At 37.6% G+C, this 21,457-nt stretch overlaps 1 protein-coding gene across 1 annotated transcript in view; it reads left to right on the forward strand.

Annotated features, from left to right (window-relative positions):
- Positions 1-19,593, forward strand: part of LOC140228926 (endosomal/lysosomal proton channel TMEM175-like) — a 25,686-nt gene extending 6,093 nt beyond the window's left edge. The window contains exons 2-21 of the mRNA XM_072309192.1: positions 182-226; positions 1,684-1,778; positions 3,352-3,403; positions 3,812-3,847; positions 6,602-6,685; positions 7,366-7,434; positions 8,162-8,254; positions 8,967-9,045; positions 9,962-10,042; positions 10,712-10,766; positions 13,044-13,174; positions 13,736-13,770; positions 14,410-14,454; positions 15,625-15,699; positions 16,237-16,343; positions 16,851-16,928; positions 17,341-17,401; positions 17,962-18,024; positions 18,648-18,714; positions 19,451-19,593. Of these exons, the coding sequence (XP_072165293.1) occupies positions 182-226; positions 1,684-1,778; positions 3,352-3,403; positions 3,812-3,847; positions 6,602-6,685; positions 7,366-7,434; positions 8,162-8,254; positions 8,967-9,045; positions 9,962-10,042; positions 10,712-10,766; positions 13,044-13,174; positions 13,736-13,770; positions 14,410-14,454; positions 15,625-15,699; positions 16,237-16,343; positions 16,851-16,928; positions 17,341-17,401; positions 17,962-18,024; positions 18,648-18,714; positions 19,451-19,593 (1,494 nt within the window). The remainder of the gene's footprint in view (positions 1-181; positions 227-1,683; positions 1,779-3,351; positions 3,404-3,811; positions 3,848-6,601; positions 6,686-7,365; positions 7,435-8,161; positions 8,255-8,966; positions 9,046-9,961; positions 10,043-10,711; positions 10,767-13,043; positions 13,175-13,735; positions 13,771-14,409; positions 14,455-15,624; positions 15,700-16,236; positions 16,344-16,850; positions 16,929-17,340; positions 17,402-17,961; positions 18,025-18,647; positions 18,715-19,450) is intronic.
- Positions 19,594-21,457: the final 1,864 nt, after the last annotated feature.

A 21,457-nucleotide genomic window follows, 5' to 3' on the forward strand; every position in this document is an offset into this window, starting at 1 on the left:
TTAGCTGATACTTCTGTGAATTCGACGGCTTTATGGTTTGGTTTTGTATTTCAGTAACATGTGTGTGTGTGTTTGTGTGTCTGTTTGTCTGTGTCAATGTGAATGTCTGCCATGTGACTATGGGTATCATGCATGACGTGCGTCCTCTTATTTCACTTGACATTTCTCTTTTTGATTACAGGTTTTCCCGTTAACGACATCAACAAATGAATATGACATAGGACAGGTAAGATGGCTTGATTGTCTGCATGAAAATGATAACTTGTGTCATATCACAGTATGTTTGCGTGTATATAATTATATCTATCTATATACATATACATACACACACAGTTATGTGTGTGTGTGGGTGGGTGGTTGGGTGGTGGGTGGGTGTGTGTAGCCTTTTCTTCAACGTTTTCGAAAGATTCATTTGTGAGAAGCCTGTGGCATTTAAAGCGTCAGTGTCAAGTCAAGAATTTGGGCTTATACTGGTTTGGGAAAGGAAAATCCCTTGAAATGTAAGTCAATATGGCTTTCACATATACGGAACAAGACAAAAAGGTTACACATGCCGGCTTCGCAGATCGTGACTTTGCATCTTGAGGTATGTTTCTATTATGATTTGTCATCCTGAAAACGACGCCGCGTCGGTATGAGCAAAGACTTCCGATGGCTCGTAATTGATTGTGAATTTTGCCCTCTCTTCTGAAGCACCAAACAAGAGGTGCTAATCGATATGCAACTGAGACAATGAAGTAACAAGTCACGTGCGAGAGAACATTGTGAGCTATTTTCCTAATCATCGTCTTAACGCACGTGAGTCCATATGAGAGCGCTAGGAAGTTGTGAGTCAAACGCAAAGCGATTGAGTAGCTTTAGCGTTAAGTCGCGGATAATTCTGTTCAGTGTATCTCTCGCGAGAAGAATGTGTCGATTACAGGCTCAACGCAAGCTATTTGTAGTACCTTTTGAGACTTTTTTGCAGTCTTATCTAATTAGCATAAACACAAGAATAGCCGACATTAAGTGGAAATTGCTCATCTGCTCATGCTGGAACACACCATTATTCAAGGCTGAGTTCTCTACTGTTACTGTCTAAGGGAGGATGCACAGGTGCATTACAATTCTAAATATTGTTTCTTCGAGAAAATCATCGTGAAAAGTAGATAATGTTTATCTTCAGTAGGCTGTTTTCAAGCATATTTTGCCAAACATAATATGCCAAACCTAATATAATGTGATTCTTCCTTATAGTTTCCTTGAACAGGGCTATTCATCAAATAGAATCTAGATGGTACTCTCATCTCTTTGAGTTCGATATTTCAGGTCAGTTCATAATCCGGTCAACGACCGAAGTTATTACCCCTGGCTATCTTTGAGCCCTTCAGTTCTCAAAACAGACCTTTACCTTCCCTTGCGTAACTGTGCTGTATGATTAGAGGTTCGTGCCGCAATATTAGAAGCTTGATGACATAGAACAGATCAAACTCTGTTCATGATTTCGCTGCAGGGATGGACTGATGACACTGAGGATTTCCAGAGATCGAGGACTCCGGTATTCCTCAAACACATTACGTCACGTTATCACGGCTTTGAGCGTGTCCACGAAGGAGCGGTGTTCTTGCGAGCATTGCTTATCTGGTAGAACCAAGACTAAAATAAATCCTGCAATTACCATGCATGTTAATGTTTTCTTTTCAGGACTTGAAAACCATTCTGGCTCAAGAATTTGGTAATATCCTCGTCTATGCGGTGTCTTACATCATGATGTTGTCCGTGTGGCAGCAACATTGTTGGTAAGTCACCTCGATATCAATAGTGATGGGCGCCAAACACTTGCAGGGCAGTCCTTTCAAAAGATTTTGATCATTGACCCATCAACACTATTAGCAATTTCAAAGCATGAGATGTCATTCTGCTTCAAAGTGAGATCATGTTGTTATGAGAGATAGCAGTTGTTGCTGGAAGCCTCATCCCAACGTTGACTCTTCGTATCAGAATTATCTTCGATAAATCCAAACTATAAAACAGAAGAGTTTTGGCAATAAGAAGAGAACGGCTCTAGGTAGATTGATTAGTGGATTTAACTCGAATAGTACTAGTCCTAGGGCCATAGTAACATGTTTATAAAAGTAGAATATACAAGAAATAAGATTCGCCGAATAATCGTATGTTAATGACGATGTTCTGAGATAAATGTGTTTAAAACGCTTACTCATATCATAACTTCATTATGCATGAAACGTTTGATTTATTTAAGGACCAATTTAAAGGGATGGTGTAGTTTTGGTTGAGATCGGAATTCGGGTTTAACTTTTAAAGCGATAATTTTTAACTTCTTATGTGAATTATAAAAGAGCATACAATTCTGAGAAGAGTTTTTATTTCATTTGTTTATTTGATAAACATTGATTTTGAAAATGGCTGAGATATCACCAAAAAAAAAAAACAACAAACAAAAAAAGTAAAACAAAGTTGTCCTTTCAAAAGGTGGGACGCACCTTTTATTGGGACCTCTTTGTTTTTGGATATTTCAGCCATTTCAAAACCGATTTTGGTCAAAGAAACTGAATTTATCTTAGAATTATATATATGCTATTTAATATTTCATATAAGGAGTTTGAAATTACAGTATCTTGCAAAAAGTTAATACCTGAATCCCCATCTCAACCAAAATTATACCATCGCTTTAAAAAATATGTATCCCATTACCAACACTGAATGGTCTCAGACTATTTTAAATTTACTAGAGGCAAGCACAAATGAAGAGTGTCATTGCAGATTCTAACAAGCAATTAGCAACCCTAATCTCTCCTGAACTGAAAAATATTCGCAGCTTTTGGACTCTACTGATTTGTACATAATAGCTGAGGAAGAACAGCCCCTTGCAATTTATAGTTTGTGTAGGATATCATTACTGCACTTGATTACGTGAAGGAAGTCGCCGTGTTACCTTGTGAAAATAGCATCGGATGTACAGTGACCATTAACAATCTTCTAAGAAAATGGGATGAAAATCAAGTTAACTTCTTCCAGGCGAGAACTGAAAATGGACTTTGTCAGCTCTGTTTGACACGGCGGAATGAAGAAGATTAGTCTTATTAAGATAAGACAATGTTTGCAAGATCACCCTATTATTTTAGGGAGGGGTGAGGGGGCTATACTCCCAACCCAAGATATCTTTTGAGGGAAAACTTAGCAACAACTATCAAGACAGATTTTACCTTCTTTAATTATTTCATTTCTCCTTTAACAAACATAATCAAAAGTGACGGCAACTGCAAGACTATCCAAGATGCAATTCTGTCTTCTAATGTGTCTGTATTTTCTCAGTTCAGTCTTCATTTGACATTGTTTTCCTTTCCACAGGGTGTTTGCTGGGTTTGAACAGGTTGGCGACACGATCGTTATCCTTAATGTGGTAAGAATATGAACATTATGACCGTTATTTGTAACCACTCATCAAAATCTACTTTATCTTTGTTGTATACAGCAAACTTCTTTTTCAAGCGTTAAATGTTACACATTTCTTTTCTTTATTGATACTCTTTTATGTGATTGCTTATCACCAAAATGTGAATTTAGGGTGGATATCCAGGAATTTGCTTTTATATATACTCCTTAATAATGATTTGCAAAATCTATGAGTGTTACATTTCCAAGTTACTCTCTAGAATGTATTTGTGTCTATAAATCAAACCAATGCTTAGCTCAACACCGAATACAGATAGCAAGTATCTTTTAAAATAAGACCTATCGAGAAAGTACCACAATTAAGGAAATGATTGCATGATAATACTCTTTAATGCAATCTTATAATTTTTTTCAGGTTTTCCTGCTGTGCCTTACAACAGTGCCATATTTTGTAAGTATAACACGTGATTAACAAAACAAACACCTTCCAGTCTTAACTTTTATCTTCATTATTTTTACAGATTTCAATTGTTGTCAAAACTTTGTCCTTATAGCAAACGCATAAAATCTTCACGTGAAGTTGTTATTGTTGTTTTTATTTCCGTCTTCAGATATGAAATATACACATTTTGCAAGAAGATACAGTATGAAGAGACAGGGGATTGCCCATTCAGCCGTATTTGCAAAATATGACTGTTCTTCCACAGGGTCCCAATTAAGTCATGTGGTGTGTTGTCCTTTTGTTGCTGAACATTGATAGCTCGATTGATTCACATCGTGTGAAACAAAATGAGCGATATGTTTATTACAATATCGGCATAAGGTGACACTAGCATGATTATGAAATTGAATGCAAATATATACAACACTTGGGATATGGGTATTCAGATGGGGACATGGTTCTTGTCGACGAAGGCTTAGGAAAACTGGAATGGGTATCGGGGTAGATTCGATGCATTTTCAAAGCACACACACTCATTCATACACACACACACACACACACACACACACACACACACACACACTAAATAACAACAACAACACGGTTGTCCCTGATGGTGTTGGGACGCGCAGTGTGCGTAATGAAACCAATATTTCTCGAGTTGTCAGGATGGGGGATAACGATTGTTTTCAGTTGCGAAGATTATGAAAGAGGTAGTAGGTCGTGTAGAGATTAACAGTATATGAAATGAATAAGGAGAAGAAAACAAAATAATAAGATGACAAGAGCTATGCAAAAGGAAGAGAAGAAAAAAGAGAGGGAGCAGGGCATAAGAGTGTAACAGAATGACATGGCAGGAGTTGGATTTTATCATCACGTTTTCCAACTCCAATTCCATCGTCCCTGCCAAGGTTGTGTGGCAGATTTAACTCAAGAAAACAAAACAGCCGTATGGATAGTCATATGACATCCTTACAAACAGGCACGGTGAGCCTGTTCAGTGATAATTATATTTTTTACAGCCGTCTCAACATTAATCACGCTGGTTCAATAATGATTCGATTACCTCTCACCGGAACGTTTCAATGTTGGGATCTCCCGCCGTTAATTACCAGCGAAACTTAGCAGACTATGCGTCTTCTCCGAGGGTAGCCTAAGCGAGTATGATGAGGATGACTCATGTCACATGACAAGAAGATAGAGAACGCTTATTGCGCCATTTAAGTGAAGAGTGTGTGAAAAGAAAGACCCCAGCTGATGAAACGTGACTCAACAAACAGTGTCAGTTCTCGGTGACTGATATAATAATCTGCTTGTAATTCGTCCCCCCCCCCAAAAAAAAAAATGACTTTAACCTTCAAAATAGAATGTAATTGACTTAGGCTGGCGTAGTATTATTTCTTAATTGCAATTCAGAGTTCAAACACTACGATACACACCACTGGAAAGGAATAATGTGGGCCTACGTTCTCTCTTTTCAAACGAAAATGATATTGAAAGCGCATGTATAGACGACTACTCTTGCAAAGCTAGAAACCAATGTAAAGAATGATACCGTCATTACTCCATAACACTTGCAGAATTATCATTACAACGTATGATTGTTATGATTGTACAAGAGAAAGAGGTGGGCTGGTAGGCTTACTGCATAATAGTATTATAGTCACCTGGTGAAATATTCCTGCTAGTAAGACTTTATGGGAAATTACAGAGTTTTAAGTGAACTTGGGATAAATCACGACAGTATAAAAAGATATGTTTCCAAATATCAATTCAACATATTATTTAAATGTTTAAAAAGCAGTGTTCAATTACAAGAGAACAAATGGTAATCGTTCTATGACCTAAATTAGATGCTGAATGTTATTGTTTCATCTATACCAATATATTATTGCTGAAATGGGACATTGTAGGCCTAACTGGTATTTCTGCATACTTCTTGAAGACTCATTTCCCGCAAACGAGAATGAAAGGATTGCGTAATTAACTTGCAATTTATTTCAATCCCCGTAAATCTTCTGTCTCATCTATTTCGGGGACGACGCGCAAAATCCTTGGGATGAGTTATCACGTTTTTTAGGTTAACCCTTATTCCGAGAAGGATGTACTCCATCTTCGGAGCAAAACCTGTCTTCAGGTGTTCTTTCAGTAACACATCCAATGAGAAGCATTTCCTTTTACATTTTTTTTTTTTCACAAGGTGTTTTTCTGTGGCTGTTTCACCTGACATGTGTGACTGTTACGGCCTGATTATGTGCATCCTCCTTCTCACGGGATTTTAAACCTTGATCGTTAGGTCCAGAACCTCTGCTTTTCTGGTACAGTAGTCCTTCGATCTCTTGTGCAGAAAGCAGGTCCTCCAGTCCTTTGCTAACACGTCATGGATAGGAGAAAATGGCTCGTAAAACATAAAACCACCACCAAAAAAAAAACTACAACAACCTAAAAAAAGCCCTAAACAAAAACATATCAGAACTTCCTCAAGATATGACCATTTATTTTGGTGATTGTTTATGTTTGTTAGCAATATTTTCATATGCATGTGAGAGTTTGTTCGCTTTCTTCGTTTCTACTGTTTATTGTCATCTATCATCAGTGCCTTGTGCTTTGTGATCGTGAGAATATCATCACCATTATCTTAGAAACAAGTCACGAGTAAAACATTCATTTTTATTGAAGCAGAATATCACATTGTAATGTTCAAATCTACTTCTATAATAATGTGGTTTCAGCATCAATCCTATTTTCTTTTGATTCTGCCAGGCATCGTTTATTGCGACCCATCGCAACACTCCTCTTTCCGTTCAGCTTCTGGCTTTCACACTCATGGTCATGGGACTGGTCATGGTAAGGCCTCGTCACCTCAAACCACTTCCTGTAGTGATTTCTCTATCTATTCATGTAATCACGTCTTCTTTAAAAAAAAAAGAAAAAAAGTTGGGACTCCTCATTCAGTTTAAAAATGAATTATTGCTCTTCCAGAGTATCCTGCATGTTTATAAAAACTTTATGAGATTGTTACAGCATAAAATACATATAGGAGCAAGAAATGAAATTCTTAAATATCCATACGTAGAACATGATAGTGATTAAAATCAAAGTATGAAAGAAGAGCACTGAATACTTGATAGTGAAAAGAACAAATATTACATATCTAATGTCAATAGCATGTACAAAATAAACATGAGCAGGGACATACGAAATTATATGAAAGCAGATTTCTTCAGATATAATGATCAGAAAGTCTTATTTAAAAAAAAAGTAGAATATCTACACTAGTTTCGTTCTCCTTATGTGTTGGAAGACAGAAAGAGTTGGATTTGAAAGAAAGTCGTGATGAGAAAATAGTTTTTACGAATCCTTGTTATGAATTTTAAAATCTTTCAAAATTGAATAAAAAGTATCTGATATAAAGCCTACCGCTGTAAATGCTCTTAACTCGAGATATATTCATATTCTCAAAAATTTGGCCTTGATATGGACTTATTAGATTTGATATGTCTACATTTGTTTTCGGTTCCTCGCAGTGCGTGATAGTGGGATGTGCGTACCGAAAGAGGAAAATGCTCATCCGTGAATTTCGGCAGAGGAGATACGTAAGTTTCCATGGATACCAAATTACGTCTGGAGACGAGCAAATTCGTATACATCTGCATGATGGAAAAATATTCGTTTCCTCTCATTTACGTACAAGTTATGAGCCCCGCGGGATTAGTTTTTGCTAACTTATGAGCATCATGCACACGGTAAAATTGTTGACGTTCTTGTTCAGTTTGGTCCGCCATCATACAAAAGCACCTATGTTCAAAAAGAAGATTGAACTAGATAAGGCCATTTTAAAAACAACCTTTGAACAAAACTCGAATTCCTATTGTAATTTCTACATTTGATGATAGGGTATGGTATTTGAATTTCGATTTTAAGTGACGTTTTGTGACAAAGATGCGTTCAATCTCCATAGGTATATGAAATTTCTAATAACTACCTCGGTTAAGGTACTTCATCCGTAATGGAGGAATGATAAGCAAATGCATTTTACATAACCTGTTTATGGAAATGATGTACGTATATGATAGTACATTCTCAATATCGTGTTTTGGGTGGTATTTATTATTATTATTTTTTTTTTACATTCAATACCATTTGTTTCCATCATCAACAAAAGTATGATGCATAAAAGTATGCGTCGGCTCATGTTATTGTGCAATTAAAAAGATATCGTTCAAAAGGATTCATTGATATCTAGTAATAAGGGTGTATGTTAATTAGTATGCCATCCTGAATTAGCAAACATTACTACCAGTGACCATACCCACACTACAGAGACCGTCACTTGTGGAGTATCTGGTGGCCTTCGGACTGCACGCTTTCTCGTCTGCACTGGCAGTGGCGCTGTCGAGAAAGAGCGTTTTGGCGGTAAGATCACGTGACCACTGGTCAGTTGGCATTGCTCTAAAGTCAGACCAAATATTTATCTTATTTCCATGACGATCATGTCAAGTATTTTTCCCCTCCCATCCCCGGTTTTTGCCGTTGCGTAAGAACGGCGTAGGCCTACCTGCTTTGATCACATGTTTGTATATCACAGGTCAGATTGGCCCCAATTTGACTGAAGTCAATAATTATATTCATACATATACGTGTACATACATTGTTAAAACTGGAAAAAAATATCATGGTATGAACCTCATATCAGTAAAGTTCGTCTTATATTTTTTATTTTATCTACATACTGCAAAAAGATGTCTAATTATACGGTCATCAGGGGTGCTCATACAAAAGTGTATAATAATGTGCAAGTCACTTTTTGTATTTTTTTTTTCATCACGTGGACATTGATCATTTGGCTGTTTTGATCAAAATGTTTATCTGCTTTGGATGTTCATGGAACGCAGAGAGTAATGACAACATAGACCTGAACAGAAAATCGCTGGATGATATGAATTAATTTCTCTTTTCTCAAAGGATTTCACTCACGGAAGACAACAATTTTGACTCATTTGGTGAAGGGAGTGAAGAGTGTGATTTAATGAGTGTATTGTGTGTTTTTATTCCACAGGACAAAGTTAAAGTTTTTTTTCGAAAATGATTAATCATGTCCGCTTTCATCTTCTTCTCCCCACCACAGTCTTACATCTTCCTGTTTTTCGTCGTCTTCGCGGGAACATGTGCGGCTTTCTGCATGGCGCTCTACAAATACATGTTCGGTATGTTTCCATAGCAAACGTTTGTGATCTTATTGCAAGTTCGTCGTATTTCATAGATGAGTTTTAAATCACCACCTTCAGATCTTTGCAGTCTTTGTCGGTGAATGTATTGGATTTCCTTTCAAAACAGGTTGATCTCACCAGATTCTACTGATTTCCATTGTTAGAAAAGGAGGTTGTCGCCATTGGTGTTGTCATTTTCCATTTTTGGACACGTAAGCGCGAAATTGGAAGGAGCTGTCAAATTTATTTGGTGGCACGTCTTATTATATGTCAATGACGTATCCCTCTGTATTTTGTTTCATCTTTAGAATGTCATATCTACAGTTTACGGTCAATATTTTCTCGGTCTTTAGAAGTATTGTGAAGTAATTTCGCGTGTCTAGACGGGAAAATAACCACATGTGGACAGGGTCAGAGTCATCTAAGCCAAGCTTCCGTCACTCTAAGAAACCAGAAAAAAATACTGCCACGAGGGACGTACTATACACCGCATTACAAGGAGCTACAGGGTTTTCATACAGTATTTGTGAGTTTTCAGGGCATATAGAACATACAGAGCAATTAAGGGAGTTCAGGCGTTTTCTTTGCATACATTATGTGCACTACTAGATCAATATCAGCATTATAAAAATATAATATTTGTGAGTATGATGTACATGAATCAAACCTGTCTGAAAAAAAAGTCATTGCTTTTGTACTTTTTGTTCTTTCATTTATTTGGTTTTTTTTTTGTATGTGTGTAACAACAGTTAGAAGTTCTCAGCTGACATTTGAGTATGTGTGTGGGTGGGTGTTTGTGTATGTGTGTGTTCAGGCAACTTAATGAAACAGTGATGATAATACTCATAAGGCATTCGTAACTGAAATATGAACAACAGTTTTGAGTGCGCTTTCATTTCTTCCGCCATGACAGTGTCCAAGCCTCACCGGATGTTGTGGAGGCAGTTCATCGACCGTCTTTCTGCCAGACCTCTCCCGAAGCACAGGCTGACAGGTAGAATAATATTCCATTCCCTCCAGATTTGTACCAGGTCATTGCCCTCTGAGCTCAAAACGTTTGATATTTCTCACGATTGAAGTCGAGTGGACTGTTCATCTCCGAAACATAGCCTCAAAAAAATAGATCCCCATTTTACTACTGGATGCCAGTCAGGTTTTCTTTGTCTAAAATATTATCATTACATCTAATGAATTTATCGTCATAATGTCTGTGTATTCATATATCTATTTATTCAAATGACAATAATATGAATATTGTGTATCCATTTTACAACATTCTTTATGCATATATTGATTTTTCCTTCCTTTCTTTTTTGCATTGCCTTTTCATGGTTTGTTCGCAAAAGTTCCTTCCCCTACAACCACAAAGCTAACCCTATCTCAGCAACAACTCATGATTACTAAGTAAAATACTGCCTCAGAAATTTACTTGGAGGAAGCAGGTGAATAAAACGGCTCATTACGAGGCTGAATTAGGAAAAGAAACATTCATGAATAGTGTAATGCGTTACGGTGGCAATCTATTGTGGAAAACACGAGGGGGAGTCACATACTGATTTGTTTTTTTTCTTTTAATACAAGTTGTTTATAATAGACTCCGAAAAGAAAGATGAATGTCAGAGATTATAATGTTTGTCTGTGTTTCTGTCTTTCTCTCACGTAGCTCTCACAGACGGAGTGTTTGCAGTCGTGGGGATGCTCATCATAATGAATCTCATGTAAGTGAATCAGCGTTTGCCTTCCGTATTCGTTTAAACCGGGCGATTTAGATCAGTGTCACACGGAACATCTGTGAGGCACAAAGAGTAAATCTCTGATTCCCATTAACTTTCCTCTGCTGCCCCTGAAAAAAAGGAATATCGAGTGTTCAGTATATGTGTTCAGTTGAAACAAATCCTTCAAGAAAACTTCATTCTGTTCCAGTTTGTATTATATCTCAACAATAACAATAGGCCTTTGTGATGAAAACATTTGATATGAAAACAAAGCCTTCTTGACTGAACGTAAATATATATTTTTATACCAACGATATCCGTATACAGGAGATATGAAACTTTCACGCCATATGGAACAAAAACGACACACACACACGCGTGCGCGTACAATTATTCACAATCACAAAATTTCTTTACTCTATCACTTACAAGTTTGGGGTTTTATGATCGGAACCTGTCTATAAATCCATTCTTGACATTTATTACAGCTATCACGTTACTCATATTTCCCTTTCTGCACTTAATTCTGGTCATATGACGTCAGGGCTGTAGAGGTGATCGATGATTCATAACGATCTGTACAACAGCTAGTTCAGCAGAAGTCAGACAGTGATGAATGAAAAAAGACTGCTGACGCCCTCATCGTGTGATTGTAGACAGCGAGAAATCGAGGGTACGAGGGAGAAGAATTTTCCCCTTCTAATGAATAATGTACTTTGTAATACAGGCCTAGTTCCAGCGATTATGACTCAACGCTTTAACTGTCCTTGAAAATCCGTCCTCTTCTCTCTTTGTATTTCAAAGTAGATAACGAATTTTTAATTCGCCTGTGCTGAACAAATTCATTTGGTCCACAAAATCATCATGCCTTAATGGTACAATGATTAATTACGTAAGCAACATCGTCACGGAAATATTAAGAAAGCGTTCTCAATCCATTATGAATCAATCAACAGTTGGGGCTACTCTGCAGTGCTGGGGATATTAGATACATACAAAGTTATCTAGTTACATATAAAAAGAAAGATGGACTTTTAAAGACAAAGAGGAAAAGATTGAGAGTGAAATAGTGCAGAGGTGCCCGTGTTATACGAAGATCACATTCAAAGTCTTTCATAATATTCTTCAACAATCCTCGAAAAGACTATTTTAAAGATAAAGTTTGCAATTACATCAAAACTTGAAAAGGGTCTTCATGGTTGTAAGTTCAATGTCATGCTCACATAGCAGGAAGGTGGACTCTACCTCTCTGCACATAGTAAGCAGTAGAAATCGTCAGTGTTTACCACTCTCAAGACCGAGCATGCACTGGCATGACTGGGGGGGGGGGGGGGGGGGTGTTGAAGTTGTGTCATCTGTAATCAATACCGCAGCAATGGTCTATCTGTGAGACAGATCAGGAGAGAACGTGTTCGTGACGGAGATCATACCTGGATACCATGCCCTCTTCTCTTCAGATCTTCGTTCCTGGGGCTCACCACAGTTCAGTGACACTGATCTGTATCTAATTTTGAGCTAGAATCGACGACCTTCGCTGGTAGATCGCGATGAATTTCCAACTTTCCTGTCGATATCCGACGAGAAACGAGTGTGTTGCAATGTTGTTTTGTTGTTGTTGTTGTTGTTCTGTTTTAACAGAGAGAGTGGGTAAGAGAGAGATGGTTATAGAGATAGGAAAGGACATGTAGGGGGAAAAAAGCAGAATTCAGTAGCATTTAGAAAGGTTGTGACGCTAATAATCATATGATGTTTCATCTGCTCATTCTGTTGAAGTACTGTGCACTTTCTATATAGTAACTGGGTCAAGTGGAAAATATTAATGTTACCCAAATATGCTATCTCTTAGTGACCACAGACATCAATTTTGTGTTAAAGAGATGAAGCAACCAATTCCAAACATTGGAACATTCTTTTTTTTAATCCAAACACCGTGCAGAATCTAAAAGTCAAGTTGATGTTTCAACTGGCTGGCCTGCTTCAAAAGGAAAATTTAGGTACATGGGGGAAAAATTCCTTCTCAGCGTTTCCCCTGTCGCCGAAATATGTTGTCTTGTATGGACCCCTCTCAAAATCTTCTATCTGCTATGTTTCCTATCTATCTACTATAGTGTAAATGTTTCCCTCCGTCAATATTCTCTCCTGTAAATAATATGTTCCCTGATATATTTCTCCTCGCAGGGCGTATCCCTTCGTACCCACCATTATGTTTCCCCTATGTGTCCCCCGGACATGATGTTTCAATATGTTTTTGCTCTGAATATGTTCTCCTTTCATGTATAGAGGGGAGATGGCACCTCACCACAAACTGGACGCAGCCAAAAGCACGAGATCACTGGACTCTCGGCTAAAGGTCATTCTCTACGAGGAGCGGGAAATACTCTTGGCACATGGCGCCGCTTTTGTCACAACAGGTGGGTCAGACGACATCATGTGACGCTTTCTAAAATCCTACGACATTTCAACATGTCATTTCCTCTAAGATGTGTACAAATGCCTTGTCTTTTGAATGAACACTTTGATTTTGAATGATATCGAGTTTGATTTTGAAGGATTTTGATATCAATGAAAATTTTGTAGACACAGTGCTTGGATCCGCTCCACTCAGGAAAAGCTCAAAAATCTTTTAGTCATATATCACAGCGATATTCTTACCCCGAAAACATAACAGGCGTATAGCCAAGTGATGTCTTTGAAATAATGGTCTGATACATTGTTATTGCAGACCAGAAAAAGCATTCATAATGACTCGTTTGGTGAAGGTCATTAGAGGTAAGCAGTTGTGAACTTGAAAGTCATTTGTTTAATTCATATTATAGGATTGGTCTGTCGCATTTTCAATACTTGTTCGATTTTGTTGCGATATGACGCAAATGTTCAAGTTTAAGTGCAAGTGTTCCGACTTTTTTTTTCCTAATTATCTTACAAGATGTGAGTCAGCAAAACGTTTCTTCACCCTTTCCTCTAATTTACAGGAATGATGTGGTACATACAGACGATGCTCACCAATGTAAGTTAATCATCTTTTAAATCGAATGTTGTAAAAGACATAAAACGTCCTTTACAAAATACAGTGGTCATAGATTTTGTGTGTGTGTATGTGTGTGTGTGTGTGAATGTATGATGTGATCAATTCTCATACTGCTTAACATGGACATACGAATAGTCCACTGAATATCTTTGTTTCTTTCTGTATAATCAATCTTATAACACTATTACCCTGTCTTTTTAGGTTAACAGAAATCAGAATGTTCATTATGATTTTTACATGGCACGAAAAATGTAGAATTTGTACATCAGAATAATCAGAATAAACTGATAGATAATCATTGTTGAATGTAAGATCATTCTAAAGTCAATGCTTTTGCTATAGTATAATGGATTTCTATAAGGTGCGTCGATTAAGTTTTAAAAGTCCTTAGAGTATTGTTTGACGTCCATTGGTTGTCACTTGTTTTATGATTAAAACACACACACACAAATACACACACACACACACAAACACACACACACACACTTTTTATCTTAGGTGAAAAACAACAAGGTTTATAATGGAGTATGTCCCTGTGAAATTATTTTCATGTCATCAAAGTGCTTCCAATTTTTTTGACATCTCTCAATCTCTGTCTTATATCTATCTTTCTTACAGAATGTGTCGAGGCTGAATAGATACATGCGCATTGCAGTACAATCGGTGAGCATTAAACTCTTATCGATTTATTTCTATCTTTGTTCATATACTCTTTTTTCTCTCTCTCTAATCTGGGCATAGCTGGGATTTGTCAATGATGATAATGATGATGAAGACTACGACGGCGATGATGACGAAAATGATTATAATGAATAATACAATAATAACAACAGGAACAAGGAGACAGAGATACAATGATGACTATAATGGTGATGATGAAGACGAAGAAGAAGAAGAAGAAGAAGAGGAAAAAGAAGAAGAAAAAGAAATGTGTAGAATAGATTTCTTTCGTAAGCAAAACGATGGTTTTATCGGATACCAAACTCATCAGATCCAAACTGGTGCAAACAAGCGAATGTCTTGCAGTAGTTGTTGTCAAGGCAACAACAATGTCACTATTAGTTTGTGGACGTAAACATTTCAAATCTTTTTGTCTTTTGCTTCCACACACACTGAATGCCAATTGCATGCATAACTTATAAAGTCTTTTTACAATAACGATGTGTACACAAAATTGCTCCATGGAGGTACATAAGAAAATGATCAATTCCAAAGACATGAAAGAATTTATTCAAGTACCTCATCACCCTAAATTGGGACGAAACAAATACCCTTTTACACATGCATCCACTAAATCATCCTCGCAAGGGTAATGCAGACAACCTATATGTATTCAGTCTACAAACTTTGAACATAATGTGCACCCTTTTTTCTTTATTTTTTCTTTAACGAGTGCTCGTTAAAGAACGAATAGTCTTGAAAAAGATAATAATTGTCATGGTAACGCCACACGCCCCTCCAACGGTGAGTGCGGAAGAAATAAGGTGATATTGGAAATAATCCTCATTATTTTTGGAATTGCGTTCACAAACTCCAAGTCTCATGGTCGCTATGCAGATACTGCGCGGATGATGGCAGCTCCGAAATTGTGCGGATCGCTCCGCCCCGATTTTACGACCAAGTAATGAGGATATTATCCGCATAATCAAGTTTATGAAAGGGGGTAGTAATCGTATTTTTCTCTCTTAAAAATAGCATGTTTGTATTCCCAAAAGGTTGATTTGCAAGTAGCAGACCATCATTATAATTATCATATATCATTATCTATCCCGTTTGCATATTTCAAAGCTGTAACTGGCAGGTGGTTTGATTCTAACTTGCTCTAACCAACAGATGCTGATATCATTGGGCCTAACCCCGTACAGCTTCAGGCTTTTGATCAGATATTCAAAAACAGCGAGAGAAGCAGTGAGTGCTGTTTTGTTTCGTTCTGTCGTTGTTGTTGTTGTTGTTGTTGCTGCTGCTGCCGTAGTTGTTTATGTTGTTAGTATTTTTATCAACGAAAATAGCCTTCGTTCGAAATGGGTAGTTGATTTATCAGTTTAGATATAAAAGGGATTGATTGTGACTTCTGAAGTGAAAAGAAAGGATAATATAGAAAGTGTTAAGTAGTTGTTTTCTTTTATAATCTAATAAGTTCCAGCAGCTTGCGCATATCGTAACTATATCCTCATTAAGATGAGAGCACAAAAAGTAGAAGTCGCTTAAGGCAGAGGGAAAATTTTCTAGGAAATATCATAATGATGGGCACTCTTTATTTGCTTTTTCGAAGATATTGCCCTTGTAGTTGAAAACAATATCCTATCGACGATACCACATGGTGTACATTGTACAATTTCGTAAATATTAATTTGTTGGTGCAAAAGCAGGGACACATGTAATCTATGACGTCTGCAGACTTGAGATAAAGATCTGATATTCCAACACTTTGTTTTCCCTTTAAAGAATTCACTGAGTGCCAACGAAGACACCACCATCATGTTCCACTGCGGTCTACTCATTGTGACGTCAGGCACCCAGTTCATCTACTGGATTATGGCGCATTGGAGCAAGTGAGATCATTATTTTTCTTCGACTTTGGTGTCATTTATGCAAAGATAAACTTCCTGATTTGAGGTTGAATAGTTTCCATTTGAAGATTCTTGCAAATTCTAGTAAAATCGACGAAAAAGAGGTGGCTGAGTTTTTCACATAAACTGCATGCATTCAACATGTGAAAACATAATCTCCTTATTATTATGGAACTTTAATGTATTACTGAACCACAACTTATTCTTTCTTGTTGAAAAGAGGAAGGTGAGAGATATGTGTTAAACAATATAGCTGTTGACTAGTTGTTTTACTCATCAAAATTCAAATTCCGGTGGGTTTTTCTTTTTTTTTTTCGTCTGCGATTGTCTCCTTTAATTTGCGTTTAACACTGTTTAATCTAAAGATTTTGTCCCTGACGATGATCAACGTGTTGAAGAATGTCTTTACCATGATTGTATTCAGTGTGAATGGCGACATTGGTCACTGGAGATTAAACGAATGTCATGTCTTTTATTTATCCGCACCAGGCATAAACTCCTTGTGCATCAGAACATGGGCCATCATATCAAGTCATTGACCATACTTCTGGTTTACCCCATCCTCAAGTGAGTATTATGCCGTCCTTGTCCATCAAACAGATTCTTAATTTTCAATAATCTATTGAGCCACTTTCAATCCTAAAGGAACCATTGAATGCACGCCCTTAGAAGAGATACCATGTGTCGTGTTGCCAATCTTATATGCCTATCACACTGTGAGCAATAGATTATGTGCAAGATGAACAAAACAGAAAGAGAGAAATTAGGTATTAGTGAGAAATTGCACAGCATATAATTGCAACTTAATTATCATCTATCCTCTTGCTGAAGGAGAGCTGATGGATCAGCCTTGATTTGCACCTATATCACATATTAATCCACATTTTGAAGACATTTGTTTTAGACAAAATAGAGTTAAAGAGTGATTTGACTAATATCTGGCTACTTACATTTTATAATCAACTTCATTCCTCAACAGTCTCACCCTCTTCCTCCTCGTTCTGAAACCTGGGGCAGTGACTTCCATGACAGTATGGCGAGTAAGTGCACCCTCTGTCAAGATACCAGTCATGCGCATGCGTATAAATGGTACTATTCCCGCATCTATTTTTCTGTGACGTAATGCTGGTTATATGGTTTCATATTTGTGTAGATAACGAGTAAGTGCTAATGTGGTTGCAGTAATTCTTACTTTACATGCACCTTTATTGCCGGAGCAGATAACTGCGAACTCTACATGACTACTACATAAGGGATTCAATGCAAATTAACGTGACGCTAGAATAAAAAAAAAAAAAAAAATAGGAAAAACTTTCATTTCCTTAATTGGTCCATGGTGTAGATGGACGTTTACTCATAAATGAAGCCATATTATGATATTTCCCCTTCTAATTTAAGCAGTATGAAGTTAGATAACCTTGTCTAAAAAAAAAAAAAGAAAAGCTCTCAACATTGTATACAATTTGATTTTGCTTGTTTTTGTTTTGTGATGGGGTTTCACTGCACAGAAAGAAAGATTATATAGCAATGGTCTCGTTATAATTTTCACTTATTAATCTGTCTTGTAACACTTTATTTTTTCCGCACTCTCCTTTGTTAGGTACAGACCGGTTCCATACTCCTGTTTTTTACGATCAAAACGGTGTTCGAGATCTACACATACGTAAGTGTCTCGTTTACTCGTTACTATCGAGTTTTCTACATCATTTTACAAAATATTAGTCAATTCGTTTTGCTCATGTCATGTTTTAATCAGTAGCTAAATGTGTTCAACAAATAGCACACAGCATTTTCAGCAATTCCCGCAAGAGTTATATGGATACTTTGTTTTTCGCATTGTACATGTTGTATGAAAAGTACTTACTCGCAGTTTTCCAACAGGCCAGTATACTCGTCCAAGGTTTACAATTTCTGTTGCAGTTTTTTTTTTTTCATCAAAGTTATGACCCGCCAACTGCTCTTCGGTTTTCGATGAGAAGTTTCAGTGCACTGTGAGATTTGTTTAATTTCTAATGAGGCGTCTGTGTGTCGAGAACTTGATATTTTTCATTTAAGCCTTGCTGACGGTTATGAATATTAATATAATTCCCTAGAACGTTCTGTAAGTATCTGTTTTGTTTTTATCAGTCCCCTAGAGTAATAATTATTCATGCTTGCGATAATTCACATTTTTTGAATTATCTAAATGCAATGAAAACAGATGGTTTAGATATCACATAAAATTAGAAATATGAAACGTGTCCCATGTTGACAGACGCTTTAAATGTTTTTTTCCTTCCATTTTAGATTTCTCGGCGATCTCCGCCCCAGAAGTGTGAGCCACAGTCAGTGCGGGATGAAGCACTCGCAAAAAGTAAGGCCAATTATGATGCTGTATGCATGTACAATCCAGATGACAATCTATGGTCTGATTTATCCAGGGTAGCCTCTTCAGTGATCACTGTGGTCTGTCATGCATGTCCTGCATCGTTATAACCCCGGCACGTAGGGATGTGAATTTTTACATTCAGGTCGCTCGGCCGGCGCCACGTTTTTAAAAGGGGGAAGGGGAGCAGAAAAAAAAATACTGTGTAAGCAATCAACTTCCTGCTCTGCCTATTGAGGAGTACAGAGCCATAATCATGACGACAATCCCATGGAAACACAAGATGTAATGTTTCTAGGTTTATTCGTCTTGTTTTAACTAATGTAATAACTGTATCATTCATCTTTTGCCAGACAGTTACATCAGTCATAACATCAGTCACACAATTATCGGTCAGTTTAATACACCTATACCCTTTCTCTTATTTCACTGCAACAACGTTTAGAAGTTATTAACATATTTTAAAGTGAAGACGTGTTCTTTTTTCAGTTTAGATGTTCATAGTAATACTTTATTGTTCACGTGTTTGTGTGTGTGCATAGATACTGTATGTATGCAATCAATTATATCAGGTCCAGAGGAAACGAGTGAAGCAGGTGTTATTCCCATGAGGAACTCTTTTGTTTTTAAAAATCAGAGCCCCTTCTATATAGGATGGTATTGTCTGTCATTATGTGCATTTAGAAAATAATTCTTTGTGTCGCCATTTTATATCTAGCTGCAGCCAACCACCAAAAGACGTGCACCTGTGACCGAGTGGCTATGAGCAAAGTAAAGGAGAGCATCCGTGACGTCACGCGGACGGCGGGGATCGCCGTCGTGTTCGAGGACAACAGGAACGCTAGTCCTCTCGGAGGACGGGTGTGACAGATCAGCCACACAGTCATGTAACGCGTTCCTCGATGCAATGACGACGCAAATATTAATAACGGAGAGATTTTGGATGTCAGCCTAGAAGACAGGAGAGGGCAACTCAATATTGACTTCTGACATCGCTGGCATGGGTGATTAGGAAATTACAGGGAGCTTACTTCCCTGGTTAACTTTGTTGTGGTCGCTGAAGGATTTATGAGTGATTTACGAATGATGACTCAAAGAACATTTACTATCGGCGAAGGATAATTGTCGCGTTGACGAAAGAGATGCACTGACGCAAGGAATAGAAATCCTGGTGGCAATCAATACTCTTGCGTCGCCTTTTGTTGCGTCGCTGAGATAGAACGATCTTTTTGGAACATCATGCATTTTGACTCATTCTTCATGTGTTCGCCGGTGTCATTGGTCTGCCTCTGACTACTATTCCATAGCATGCGAAATGTTGTATTTTGTGGCTCTTTCTCAACTATGCATGAAAGCGATAACGCCCCCTACGGTCCGACTTTGTTAAATCTATGAATGTTTAATTGAGGGCGCATGAACATTGAAACGAGCGGTTCGCTGATGCTACCAATGTATCGTTTTACATTACGTGAAGTGATATTTCCCGCGCTTGGTCATCATGTTGATGTTTTGTTATCGCACAGAGACGGTTACCTTGCTAGGGGACAGGGTTATTATTTTTTTTTAAGGGGGAAAATGGAGGAACTATTTAGTATCTTTAATTCGTGATGGGTCTTCTCGTACAAATCATATCTCTATGGCCGATTTGAGATTTTCAGTGAAGTGAATTACACGTTGTACGTCAGGCGACAAACATGGAGAACGATGAAGTAAAAATTACCTGTTGACGATTGCATTTTTCCATGTACGGATACTGCTTGTGGACATGCGTCATGGCGGCACGTGTATAATAGGGAACTTTAGATTTTAGACGCGCGGACGTTCAAAGAGAAAAAAACATGATCTGAGCGTGCGCAGTAACTTGATCCGCGCTACTGCGCACGCTCAGATCATGTTTTTTTCTCTTTGAACGTCCGCGCGTCTAAAATCTAAAGCTCCCTATTATCTCAGAGGAATGACGTGACAACTATCTTGACTTGGCCGTGCTATTCAAAGCGGTTCATTATGCTAGTTGCACAGAAGAGGGAGAGACAGACCAGAAGATGAAGGACAATGGAAGAGAAAAGTGTCTGCTCTTAAGAATCGTTATGATATTATTTTGTTTACCTTAATGAGAAACAGCGCCAGCAGTAAAAACAGTCTGAACAGGAATATCGAAATACAATGAATATTTGATGTGTCAAGAAATATGTGTGAATAAAAGATGACTATTTCTGATAATCACACTTTCACACACACAAACACACACACACGTATACACAATCTCATACGCACGCGGATACACACACAGACACAAGCAAATTCAAAGTGATACAATGCCCCAAAAGTGGGGAATTTGCAGATCAGGTTCATCGTCCAGTAGGAGATGGGATTTTTACGCGTAAGATTAACGCATGATGGTGACAAAGAGCAATGTATTCACTTAATAGATTATCATCTCTTGCATTGCCTCCTGACCGTAGCCATAACAACGCATTGCCTCCACAAGTCCGTTTTCCGTGGTCATGCGTGCTTCCAGTATACCAATTTGATATAACAACAGCTACAACAGAAAACACAGACTTTTTGTAGCACAGAGTTTACACGGCAGTATGAATTGTGAGTTTATTTGCATCTATCACGCTCAAGCTGAAAGTTATCATAACACAATGAATATACTCTCCTCGTATAAGCATATTTTTTAGAAGATTTTTGACATGGGCTTTGTAATGGTTTTAAGAAATTATTGGGA

This window comes from Diadema setosum, chromosome 5 (genome assembly GCF_964275005.1).
Source record: "Diadema setosum chromosome 5, eeDiaSeto1, whole genome shotgun sequence".
NCBI lineage: Eukaryota > Metazoa > Echinodermata > Echinoidea > Diadematoida > Diadematidae > Diadema > Diadema setosum.